Below are 13,179 nucleotides of genomic sequence, written 5' to 3' on the forward strand. Positions count from 1 at the left end.
TCTAGCACAGCTTCTAGCACAGGTTCTTCCAGCATGGTATCAAAGCACGTGGTCTTCCAATCAGGGCATGCAGCATCCATCTAACAGAAACTCCCCTTGTACACATAATCTCATCTTTGTGCAAAGGAAGCACGATGAAAGGAAACATTGCCACAGAGAGCAACAAGCACATTCTGAGGGATCTTTTTCCCACCAGTCTTTTTCTTTGAGGCAAAGGGTGTGATGTCTGGCACATCCTCCTCAACATCATTCTTAGAGTCACTTGAAGATGCTTCCTTTCTTTTCAGACTCTATTTCTTCTTACTAGCAGGCACATTAACCTCATACATATTCTTTTCAGAATCAACCACTTCTTCATTAAGTGGCACAGTTTGATGACTTTCTTTAGACTGAGAGACCCTTCTTCAACCTCAGCAGAATTTTCTTCATCAGATCTTGTTTCTTCATCATATGAGTCACATGGGTCAACAGATGTCCCAACAACTTTCACCACAGCAGTTTCTTGAACAGGTTTCTGGACAATAGTAACATCAGCCTTAGGTTGGACCACAGATGTGTCAACGTCTGGCACAACATCCTTTTTAGGAACAGTTTGTTTTGGTTTATCCACAACAGAACCAATAGCATCTTTTGTCTAAGATGCAGCAGCAACAAGAACATTAATATCTACAATTGTGTTTGTGGAATCAACAATATTCACACCAACAGAGATAATAATGTCAGGTACTAGTAATACTCCTCGTAGCTTCTTTCTCCTTTAAAGCACAAAGGGAGAAATAAACTCCCATATACTGAGGAAAATAAATTCTCACACATCAGAGAAAAATAAATTCTCAAAAAATCAGATCAGGATGTGTAGACATCATGGGTGACATCATAGCATATTTCATGAGAACATAAAGCTAGAGGTTTCAAAAGAAGATCTGAAACTGTCACATATAGTAGTAGTAATCACATTTAAGTATCACATATCTGACCATTATCACATCTGATCTTAACACATCTGAACACATATAGTACTTCTCAGCAGAATGCACATCAACACAAATAGTCATAGCATGACCAGTTCTCTTTCAGTCATACTTTGAGCAATAACTTGGTCACGTGGAAGATCATCAAGATCAGTTTCTTCCACCATAGTCTAAACTTCAATACTCCAAACCACCATCAGGTTTATGACTCTCAGAACCATATTAGCATCAGTTTGGGGAATTGTAGAACAGGTTTCAACAACACGAACAGGTTGGTCCAAGATGTTTCAACATCTGATGTGACATCAGACTCCGGTGAGGTTTCTTTGGGGAACACAACCACAACTTTAGTGGGGAATAACAAAGTGACAGAATCAACAACTTTGAAAGATGACACATGAAAAAATTTAAAAAAAATGTCATCAACAACCACAACATTCATACTAGACTGACCTATGGTTTTAAGAGATCTTGGTTTATCTAGAATTACAATTTCAGAGACAAATCTCACAGATGTTTCAACACTACCCACAACATTTGAACTGACAAAAACCTTTAACAGAGGTAACAACATTTAATTCAACATTAGGGGTGACAACTAAATCAATGAGATTATCAAAACGAGTTTGGTAGGTTTATTAACATCATCAACAAACATAGAAAGACTTTTCTAGGACCTTTTGAGAGATAAGATTAACCTGGATAATGGATTTAGAAGTAGGTTTCCTAGATGATGCACATTTTGTTGACTAAGCAAAATAGAAGTAGATTCAGATGGATTCAAAGTAGACCTTTTATGCATTCCCTTCTGACACGTGGTTGATCAAACTGTCCATTTCACTTCCTTGTTGATCTTTACAGGAAACATGTCTCGAATAATGTTCTAACATTCAGTTAGACATTGTCTTCTTTTACTTGCATTGATCAACACATCTTCAAACATACTGTCTTTCACTTGATTCTAAGTGTTCTTCTTTCACTTAGACTTAGTGACACATACCAAGACATCTGAATATCACATTTGTGACATCTCTCAATAATGAAGACTCCTGGAAAGTCCTTCCAAAAAAAACTGTAGAGAAAAATAAATTCTCCCAGACTCAACCATTTAACCACCCGAGAGATATGTGAATAACTGATATAATTATTCAGCTTTTCATGACTAGAATCAACCATGCCTTGTTAATAATTTCATAATGTCACAACATGTTGTCTGACATCATATTCTCATATGAGGCAAAGATCTCCAGAAGCTTGTACAACACTCTAGACAATATATATGTACCAATGCAATCCACAGATAAACACATGACTATACCTGTCATAGATAATCAGGGCTCCAGCTGAAGATGAAAACTCGAGCACTAAATGAAAACATGTGAAAGACTTCATGATTTCATGTTGAAGGGCAACACCAACTCCTTCAGTAGAGTCGATTCTGAGTCAGATACTCTCACTTCTTGAGAATACATCCAAGCATTCTGACCTCTTCACTTAACAAGGACAAATCTGATCAATGTCCTAGCAGAACCACACTATGTATCATGACTTTTTGAATAAGCAGGATGTCATGCATACAAGGTTTAAAGTCACTCACAACCTCCAAAACATCTCAGTTTGCTTAAAAGCTTGACTAAGATCCTGATTATCAACTCTTTTCTAGAGTGACTTGCAACAGAAGAAAACCAAAGACAATTATCAAACCTCAGTATTTGACAATATTCTTCTACCCTTACATTCACTAGTAGTTGTTGATACTAGTGGAATAAATAGTCATGCATTGCTAGAGCATACTATTAAAACAAGATCAGAACCTCCACATTCTGATTCACATAGTCAGAAACACGTCTTCTGACCACACAACTTGAGCACTCCCATGCAAAGTCTCAAGCACCTTCCACAGAACAGCCATCAGTAAATATGCTGTTACAACATCATTTGAAACACCAGCTTCTGATTTTGGAACCCAATTACATTGGTTCATAAATCATCATTCAAAAGGACTCATTGTGCATAGACATCCTTCAATAAGCTCCCAATAGAGTACCATCAATGCAGATCATCCAGGTTTTTCAAAACACCTTCTCACACAAGGTAGAACATTAGATCTGACATCATTCTTCTGCACATATATGGCACCAACAGATGACATCCACTCATGACAGTTATTCTACAAAAAATCATTCCAGATTAGGTCAGTTGCTTGGCCCTGTACTCCACCCTGAGTAGAACCAGCTTCCTTGGCTGAAGAAGCAGATGTTGGAGAAGATGTTTCAACATTAATTCTGACATCAATCTCAATCCCATCAGTTTCATCTTGAACTATGGTCTGGAGATACCATAGTATTCCATAACTCTTGCAAGGGGACACAGGAGAATCAACCATCAGTAGTTGATCAACCTTCAATATCAAATCATCCACACATGCAGGGACATGCATATTATACATCTCAAAAACTTCTTCTAATGTTCAAACCTCTTATCTTACTTTGAGATGTTTGATGCCATTCTTCTGAACCTATAGAGGAGATTCCCTCTAACAGGTATCTGGAACGTTTTGATCCAACACAATATCAGGTACCACAGATGTGACAATACTTAGCACAACATCAGTCTTATGTGCCAAAGATGTGCCAACATACGACACAACATCATATTCAGAGACAGATCCTTTGAGAGACTCATCAACAAACTCACTTGTGACCTTAGTGGAAGCATTAACTACATCAGATGGATTTCCCTTTATTAGCGCGCACCAGACAATGGAGAGAGGGATGCAACATATACTTCCTTTCACTTTAACGCAAACACACATCTTGAAGGGAAGTAAAAACTTCGTCAATCTTAATTCAAAAGATATCTTTAACGCACAAGGTCAAGAATTAACTTCACCAAAAATACAAGAGAACCATAATTCTTTGGTCCCAAAAATAATAAATCCTCCTTGTTTAATCATGCATTCATACAACTAGATATCATCATAAGAATATAACATGCATGGTTAAAACATCAGATAACACATCAACACTGCACACAACTTCAACTATCACTTACTTGGATCAGACATGAACTAACCCAAGAGGTCAACCATATGTTGATCGTGTCCCAACAAACTTATCTAAGATATGTTTCTAGCGTAGAAACCATCTCAGACACAGATGCCTCCTCTTCCAGGTCAGGAGAAGGTTCCAAACATATGTAACCAACACACACTTTGTTTAGCACCCAAGCATCTGCCATGCCCTACTGTCATCCAACAAGATTCTGCAGAATCTGCTCGTCAGATGTTCCGTCAGATGTTCCAACATCTGGTAAGACATCAATTCCCTTCTAACGAAACACACCAAGAAATCCTTTATCAAAGACACTGGAAGTTGACTTTTCTGAGTTGAAAGCAAAAATAAATTGCTCATAACTTCCTTCAGACCCCTTTTCAACAAACTCATACATGAGTGCCTTTATGAGTGGACTTGAGATCACCCCTAAGTATCTTTGGCATCTCTAACAAGTTAATTAAAAAAACTCTCCTCGAGCATCACCACACCAGGGCTTACATCATAGAACAGAGTGGTGCATCCTCAACAAACAAAACCACCAGGAGTTTTCCATCAGATATATATGCAGCGGAATTCAAACCACAAAACTCCTCAACAAACTTCAGGCACACTACAATAACACGTGTTTGAAAATAAATCAAACCATACAACAACTCATCACAAGATCTACACGCCTGAACAACAAAAGATAGGTCTAATACACACCCTATCATGAATAGTCCATCCTCCACTTCTAGGGACCATTCAATCAATGTGAACTTCTCCAAGTTCAAACAAATTTTCAGTATTCCTTTCTTGCCCATAACCAGAAAGTATCTTCCCTAGGATCTCATCCAGAAAACAGAACAGGATGCCTGCTCTGATACCAATTGAAATTCTGGTATAGCAGAACCAGATGTTGTATAGAATGTCGAGACATCTGGTCTGACAAAAATAACACGGCAAGGCATATAACATTAAAACGGATACTGAGAAATAATGTTTTATCAGATGTTCCAACATTCAATTTAAAGAGAATGTCATACTTAATGTTGGAACATCTTACGAAACATAATAAAATCAACAAGTAAATAAACTGCACAGGAAATTGTTAACCCAGTTCAGCCAACCTGCCTACTCTGGGGGATACCAATCCAGGAAGGAAATCCACTAATAGCTCTAGTCACTAAGACCTCCAGCAAACCCTCGGTTTACGTCTTACACTAAGACCTCCAGCAAATCCTAGGTTTACGCCTTATGACCTCGACACTACTCATGTAACTTCTGCCTAGGAACTCCTAGACATGAGATCCCATCTCACTTCCACTCACTCAACACAACCTGTGTTGTTTATAAAATGTTGGGAATGATGTGGCAACAACTTACCAAGACACTACTTCACTCTTGCTTAAAAGCTTCAAGTGAATCACACACGGTAAACTCCGTACTTCAAAGCTTAGGAGTAACCTTACAATAACAAACTCAGTTCTTAACTCGTGTTATAGAATCCACAAGTAAGAATCACAATTAAAAATACAAACATTATCTCCTTGCTTAAAAGCTTCAGAGATATTACAATACTCAACTCATTACCTAAAGGTTTCTGAGTGAGGACATAGTGACCATCTCACAACCCGAGTGGTTCACTTACACCAACTCTCCTAGAGAGTGGCTTAAAGACACGAAACCCTAAAGACTACATCTTTGATGAAACAATGGTTTCGGTTGATTAAAATCTTGGTCTTGAGTCTTCTTTATATAGACAGAGCTAGCACGCTCCTGATCTTCCAAGATAAGCTTCAGAACACAGCTGGTCTTTGAGTCACGTCCAGCTAAGCAAATCAGACCTTAATAAAATCTTTCCTAAAATAGTTGATCCTCTTTAGGAAATAAACAATGTGTTGAATCATTCCATTAAGTCTTGATAATAAGATATCTGCACTAATAACGTCTTGATCAGATCAAATCTTGATATACACGTTTGTAGAGTGGATTTCCATATATAGCAGATACGTGTAATAAATGCGCGAGATTTGGGCAATCTGACTGTCGTACCCAAACATGTTACAACATTTGGTCCAACATCTTTTGTACCCAACATGTTGAAACATTTGGTCTAACATCTTGCTTGTATATTTGTTTTAGCAAAATGAGGCCAACACACAAATATCCAACAGTAGCAAAACAAGCATGGAAAATTTTACAAAATCCAGATACATTGGTGGCTAGGCTTATTAAAGCAAGGTATTTTCCACGATCTACTTTGTTGGATGCGTCCTTGGGCTATAATCCTAGTTTTGCATGGCGTAGTATCTGGAAAGCTAGACAGGTTCTTTTACTTGGGTGTAGGTGGAGGATTGGTGGTGGTGACAAGATACACGTCATGTCGGATCCTTGGTTACGTGGGAATGGAGAACGCTGGATTCCTTCGCCTCAACCTGAAGGAATGTATAACTTATTTGTTAGGGACCTGATGATAGATAATTATAAAGCTTGGAATGTGATTAAAATTCGCATGTTATTCCCAGTCCAGGTGGCAGAGAGGATTATTGCAACACCTCTCATTGGGTCAGTTTATGTGGATAAAATGGTTTGGGAGGAGGAACGAAATGGGTGTTACTATGTAAAATTCGGGTACAAGCTTGCTATGAAGTGTATTTTCCGTAATGATAAATACCATGTGAACGACAATTGGAAAGAAATATGGAAAGCGCATGCTCCACATAAAGCGCGTCATCTTCTTTGGCGGTTATGTAGGGGATGTATTCCAACGAGGCGTCGGTTATTAGAACGTCATGTTGATTGTGATGTTCATTGTCCATTATGTGAAGATGAGGTAGAAGATGATGTACACGCTTTTTTCACCTGCGCTTCTGCTCAATCTAGTTGGCAAGCAGCTGGACTATCAGCTGTCTTGGGTTCCGCAGCCTGTCAGCAAGGTAGTGCGGCAGATAGAATGTTTGCCTTGTGTCGGAATGAGGATTACGCTATTATAGGTAGAGTGGCTATGTTGTTATGGAGTATATGGCATAACCGGAATGATAAAATTTGGAACGATAATGTTAGAAGCCCAATCCAAGTTGGCCGGACTGCGTTTGATCAGTGGAACGAGTGGATTGCCGTTCATAAATTGCGAAGTAACGATGATCATGATGTCCCGCTTGCCAGCACCATTCGGTGGGAAAAGCCTCGTATAGGATGGTTAAAGTGCAATGTAGATGCAGCATTTTTTGTCGGTGAAGGTAGGACCGCAATGGGTGCTTGTTTTCGTAATAATTTTGGTGAGTTTATGGCTGGAATTACGCAGTGGCAACAAATGACTTTATCAACAGAGGAGGGTGAAGCATGGGCACTATTGCAAGCTATGAATGAAGCTAAGAATAGAGGTTTTGAAAGCGTCCAGTTTGAAAGTGACTCTCAAGTGTTGGTTGATGCTATTCGTACCAAACGGCGAGGCAATTCAGAGTTTCTTTCAATTGTTAATGAAATTATTCTTGTTATGTTATCATGTGTGAACTTTGAAGTTAAGTTTATTAGGAGACAAGTGAATTCGGTTGCTCACACTTTAGTTAGGGCGGCCAATTCCTGGACTAGTTTCCATAGATTTGAGATTATTCCTTCATGTATTGAGCTTTTGATAATTAATGAAATGCAGTAAGTTTGTTTGGTTCAAAAAAAAAAAAGATATATATTTACACATATTCATAAAGTATCCGTAAAAATTACGTCATTGTAAAAATTTAATAGCTTATGGAGTGTCTGAGCTTCGTAGCTTATTATACCACATGAAAGCCCAAAACATTGTAAAAAATTAACAGCATTGCCTAACACTAAATGTGGACACATTGTAAACGTCTAACTCATTCTATTGCAATCAACTGGCATAGTGTTAAAATGCTATTTAATGTTGCTATTTCGTTTTTTATTAGTATATATGTCAGTGCTGGTACCTTTGGTGGTATCAAAACAACACATGGTGCGGTGCAATATTTAAGTGGAAAATATGCATTGGGGCTTAGATTGTTATTCCATTGGAGATTAGGTGGAAAGTTTTGAAGTAATGGTTTATTATTGGTTGGAGATTACTCAAATAAAATGCAAATGCATGCATCTATGTTTAATATTTCAGGTTGTTTTGTAGAAAGGGAATAAAAGTGAAAGAAGACAATAATGAAAGAGAGAGTGTAAGGAAGGAAAGAGACATTTTATTGTATTAAAATTCTAATGAAAATCTTAACTTATTGTATCAGGCAGCCCTCTTAATGAAATAAATATAATACAAATTAATAATAATAATAATAATAATAATAATAATAATAATATCTTATACAATTATCAATATATCTTATATAAACTTAACCAAAACAAACATTAGTACAGAGTTTAGATCTGATTTTGAAGCAGAGGAAGTGTTAGCAAAAAGAAACAAAGTGTGTTTGAAGTGAAAGTGATCAAGTAAGTGAAAGCAATGGGAATTCCATCAGAACTAAGAGACATGTGGGTGGCCAACAAAAATACAAGTTTGTTCATTGCTTCTCCTGCTGAAGAGCAAAAAATTTTGAGGTCTAACCAATGTACAGCTGGTAATTATGACTATTTTATTATAATTTCTATTTTTATTATTTTTTGGCAATGGATTTGACAAGGATCTTTGGGAATCATAGTTCAAGAGAGTTTTAATTTTCTGTGTATGTTTCAAGTTTGTTATTTTCTTCCTATACTACTATTGGACTATGCCTATATGTATTGCTTGTGAATTGTATGACTGACTCTGTTGGATTTCAAGTGCGAGTGGTTGAGTTTCACATTGATTATGAATGAAAAGAATGTTGAATTCATAAGAGTGGTGACTCATTAACTTAATATCGTAAGGTTATGGATGAAGATGCCACGTCTCTCTCTTATGATCCTAGATTATTTGACCCGATGTTTCTTCTGAGCTCTCCCGGACACCCCAACATATGACTCTAAACATGAATTTTACGTTTGATCTTTTCTTAATATACAGAAGGTGTGCGTGCTGGATTCAAGGGAGCTGGAATTGGATGTGTGGCCAGTACAGTACCTACAGTACGTAATTTATTAGATCCTTAAGAATTTATGTTCTATTTATTTGTTAATATTGCACTTTGCAAATTCACAGTTGGTTGCAGTTCGGATGATTCCGTGGGCAAAGGCAAACCTCAATTATACGGCTCAGGCACTTATCATATCTTCTGGTATATATATCATCTCAGCTTAAATTTGTGTTACAAATTCTCATGAAAAAATAATTGTTACAAGATCACTTCAATCACTTATGTTATACATACAAGTAAATGTTTGATAAATAATGTAACTTCCATAAAATCATGGTGACTCGCCATAATTTTGACAAATTCGTTGTGATATCATACATACCCCATTAGTTGTTTATTTAAACAAATTTATTGTCCCTCATTTTGGTAATATAGTGGTCTCTTGTTTTACTTGCAGTATCCGTTGCATCATTCTTTATCGTTGCTGAAAAGACTATCATGGCGTGTGCAAGAAAACATTCCCTGCTGCTCGAAGAGTCTTTGAAGCATGAAAAATGATGCATGCAGTTGGTTTTTTATTTCACGCCCCATTCCTACCTTGAATCTTAAGGATCAATCTCTAGTGATTGGTTTCTCAACATAATTAAGTGCAATTAGTAGTAGTTCCAAGAGAAAACTCAATTGAGGGAAGAGAACCAATATTTCTTGCAAGCTGTGAATCCTTCGCACGTATAACATGGTTATAAGAAAAAGTTGTAGTATGGAGCTATTGTAAACTTTTTAGTTTCTAATTGCTGTTTGAATTTGATGTTAAAGTTGATTTGATTTGAACATTGAACATTTAGAAGATGACCCAACCTCCAAATACAAACGCTATTGGCCTTTCTGTCTATTTAGTCAAGAATTTTTCTTTGAATTTTGTTGAGTAAATCCACATATTCTAAATTGTTATCCGAAATACACTATAGAACAGTTTCCAGAGTAGCAATTTATTGGTCTCTTGCCTTATCCTGAGTTGACATTAAACTTATTTATAACTAACATGAAGGTGGTGTGAAATGTTTCATAAAATAGAAAGGAATATGCATAAGAAAAACAAACCTTGGCTTCAATGTGGTTAGTTTTCGTGCAGTTGCTCTCAGAAATCACTTTTACACTCTCCACATGTTTCCACAACAGATCAACTGATTGATTCTTGTTTTCCATGTTATAAGCACAGATGAATCTAACAGCTTCAATATGTTTCTGCTTTTGTATAAGATTCTGAACAAAACCTGCAAGGTGCAAGAAAACTTCACTTCACTTCATCACACTAACATATGGACCAAATAATAAACTTCAGCTTCGATGGATCATGTGGTGCTAGCAGATTGACTAGAATGTCATTTCCACGTGACTCAAGTTCATCGGTTTGCTCAATTGGGAGCAACATCAAACTTCTTCCATCAATGGTAGGACTTAGATGATCCCCTCTGAAAGATGACAAATCAATATGACAATAGGAATTTGAGAAAGACATGAAAACTAACAGCAAAAACATAATTGTATTAATAATCTCCAAGACCACAGTTCCAACATCAATCTTGTACAACTGAAGAGCTTGCCTGAAATGAAATAGATATACAATATTTAACTGATCATAAGTCTGTCGCAAAAATATAATTCGAACTTGAAATTTCGGCACGCAGTGAACAGATGCTACGCAAGATGCTACATCAAGTGTTGTAGCAATATAAACGCTGAATATAATAAAGCGATAAACAACAGAAAAGTAAATAACACAGATCGTTTGTTAACCCAGTTCAGTGCAACGTCACATACTTTGGGGGATACCAATCCAGGAATGAATCCACTATAATAACTTTAGTTCAAAGCTCTCGACCAACACCCGGTACTTGACTTGTCGCCTAGACACTACCCGTGCAAGATATGAGATCCCGTCCTAATTCCCTCTAACAACACGTATTGTGTTGCTGTCAACTTAATAACGATCAGAAGATGGAGACAACCTCCTAAGAAACTAGATTCCACTCTCGCTTAAAAGCTCTTGAGTGAAACACACACACTAACTCCGTGCTTCAAAGCTTATGAATAGTTTACAATTGAAACCCAAGACACAGTCCTAAACTTGCATTAAAGTGACACAAGAAAGGCTCACAATTAACACAAAACTCTAAAACTCTAATCAATTCCATCAAGCAATAGTACATTACTCCACAAATACAGGCATTTCAACTTCCAATCACAAAGCAAGAGAAAAACAAAAACACATCATGCAGTTATAATAACAATGTAACATTTCTTTTCTTTTCTTTGTTTGTCTAATAGCCTAGTGGATAGAAATCACCTTAAAGGTGCAGAAGTGGAGTGTCTCGAGTTCAAACCCGGCTATCACACAATATATGAGATGTCCCTACCAAGTGAGCTTCTCACGGGGACACAAAGTAACATTTCTAGTCCAAAATACAAGAGACATTTGAGTGCTGTTGAAAAAAATAAATTGAGTAAACAAAAATTGTGGTGTAACCGTTCTAGTTCTATGGAGTAACATTAGGATCTCTCCGTTCTATGTCCTAAATGTACATAAGTGAAGTGTCTCGGATTCGAACCTCGACTAATATAAGCGATGTCCTTACCAACCGAACTAAGCTCACGAGGACACAACGTAAACATTTCTAGTCCTAAATACAAGAGACATTTGAGTGCTGTTAAAAAAAATCCGAGTCAACAAAAATTGTTTCTCCATTTTCTATGGTGGTGACAGTGACTCGAACTTGATGAGTTTAATTAGTTTCCCAAAGTATTACGTAAAATGAAATGAAACCAAACTGGTATAGGGGTGGAGTCCACCGAAACAACCAATTTTCTTTTTTTAACAAAAACCAAAACATTGTTTTATTTTATTTTATTTTCCTGATTACCGTTATGAGTAGATTATGATTATCCAACAGTTAAAAAAAATTAGCCATAAAAATAAATTTAGTGAAGTATAGGTTTTTTTGTTTTTGATAAAGTGAAGTATAAGTTAATTTGTGGAAACTACATAAATTTACTTATGGTTTTATTTTTATTGATTGTTGAATAAATTATCTCAAACTTTTCAAAAGATAACATTAGAACCGTTAAAATGGGCTAGTCTGAATGGGCCGGCCCACCAAGCCTGATTTTTTCTCCGGTTTGCCATCCTACGAGTTTCTTAAATAGCATCCGCTACTTAAATAGCGGACGGTGTTTCGTCCTCAAATTTCTCATTTTTACTATTTAAGTAGCGGATGAATAAAAATAGGACACCCGAAAAACTCGTAGGTAGCGAATGAGTAAAAATAGGGCGCACGAGAAACTCATAAGTAGTGGATGAGTAAAAAAAGGGCGCGAGAGAAAGTCGTAGGTAGTGGATGAGTAAAAATACAACGCACGAGAAAACTCGTAAGTAGAGGATGAGTAAAAATAGGGCGCGATAAAATCATAGGTAACAGATGAGTAAAAATAGGGCGCGCGACAAATTATTGATCCTATTTATAATGTTGAGTTTGAACACTAAAAGTAAAATAAAAAATAAATCAGGCCGGCCCGAAAGCCCGACAACCTGTACCGGGCCGGACTCAGACACTAATTTTGACAGCCCATTTTTTATCCGGACTTTTTAGCCCAACCCGACGAAGCCCGACCGAACCGACCAGAAATAGGTCGGGCCGCCCGTTTTGACAACTCTAGATAACATGTCTCACATATTTTTTAGGGTAAATTACACTCACCTTGAGGTTTTCCTAAATAACACTTTAACATTTCCTCTAGTTTTCAACTAGACACCAACCTCCCCTCCTATTAACTCTGTTAGTTTCTCTGTTAGTAATAAACTTCTCCCCTCTTAGATTGGATTTTTTATTGCTCAAAGATGTGTTTAGTTTTCATAGCAGTTCACCAACGATGAAAACAGTACTAAATCGGAAACATCGAGAAACTTCGACCACAAATTCAATAACACGATATTGGAAGAAGTCATTTAGTCAATAAAGTAAAAATCAATTGAAAATTGTTAAGGAGAAATTGGAGGGGATAGAAAGTGTAGAAAAATAATTGAATTAATTGAATTGAAATCATCTTCTATCAAATTGAAACATCCCATGAGCTTTCATCCATAATGTTTCTATGGCA

General features: G+C 36.8%; 2 protein-coding genes across 2 annotated transcripts; both read left to right on the plus strand.

The window, feature by feature from the left end:
- Positions 1-6,389: 6,389 nt before the first annotated feature.
- Positions 6,390-8,158, plus strand: LOC123893555. Its single transcript, XM_045943290.1, has 2 exons — positions 6,390-7,392; positions 8,136-8,158. Exons 1-2 carry the CDS (start codon positions 6,390-6,392, stop codon positions 8,156-8,158), a joined length of 1,026 nt encoding a protein of 341 aa, XP_045799246.1.
- A 206-nt stretch (positions 8,159-8,364) lies between these two features.
- On the plus strand, positions 8,365-9,839 carry LOC123893663 (early nodulin-93-like). The gene is made up of 4 exons (XM_045943432.1): positions 8,365-8,589; positions 9,015-9,076; positions 9,150-9,225; positions 9,482-9,839. The coding sequence occupies exons 1-4, from the start codon at positions 8,475-8,477 to the stop codon at positions 9,580-9,582; spliced, it is 354 nt and encodes a 117-aa protein (XP_045799388.1). The 5' UTR covers positions 8,365-8,474; the 3' UTR covers positions 9,583-9,839.
- Positions 9,840-13,179: the final 3,340 nt, after the last annotated feature.

The sequence above is a fragment of the Trifolium pratense genome, linkage group LG7 (assembly GCF_020283565.1).
Source record: "Trifolium pratense cultivar HEN17-A07 linkage group LG7, ARS_RC_1.1, whole genome shotgun sequence".
In the NCBI taxonomy this organism is placed as follows: domain Eukaryota; kingdom Viridiplantae; phylum Streptophyta; class Magnoliopsida; order Fabales; family Fabaceae; genus Trifolium; species Trifolium pratense.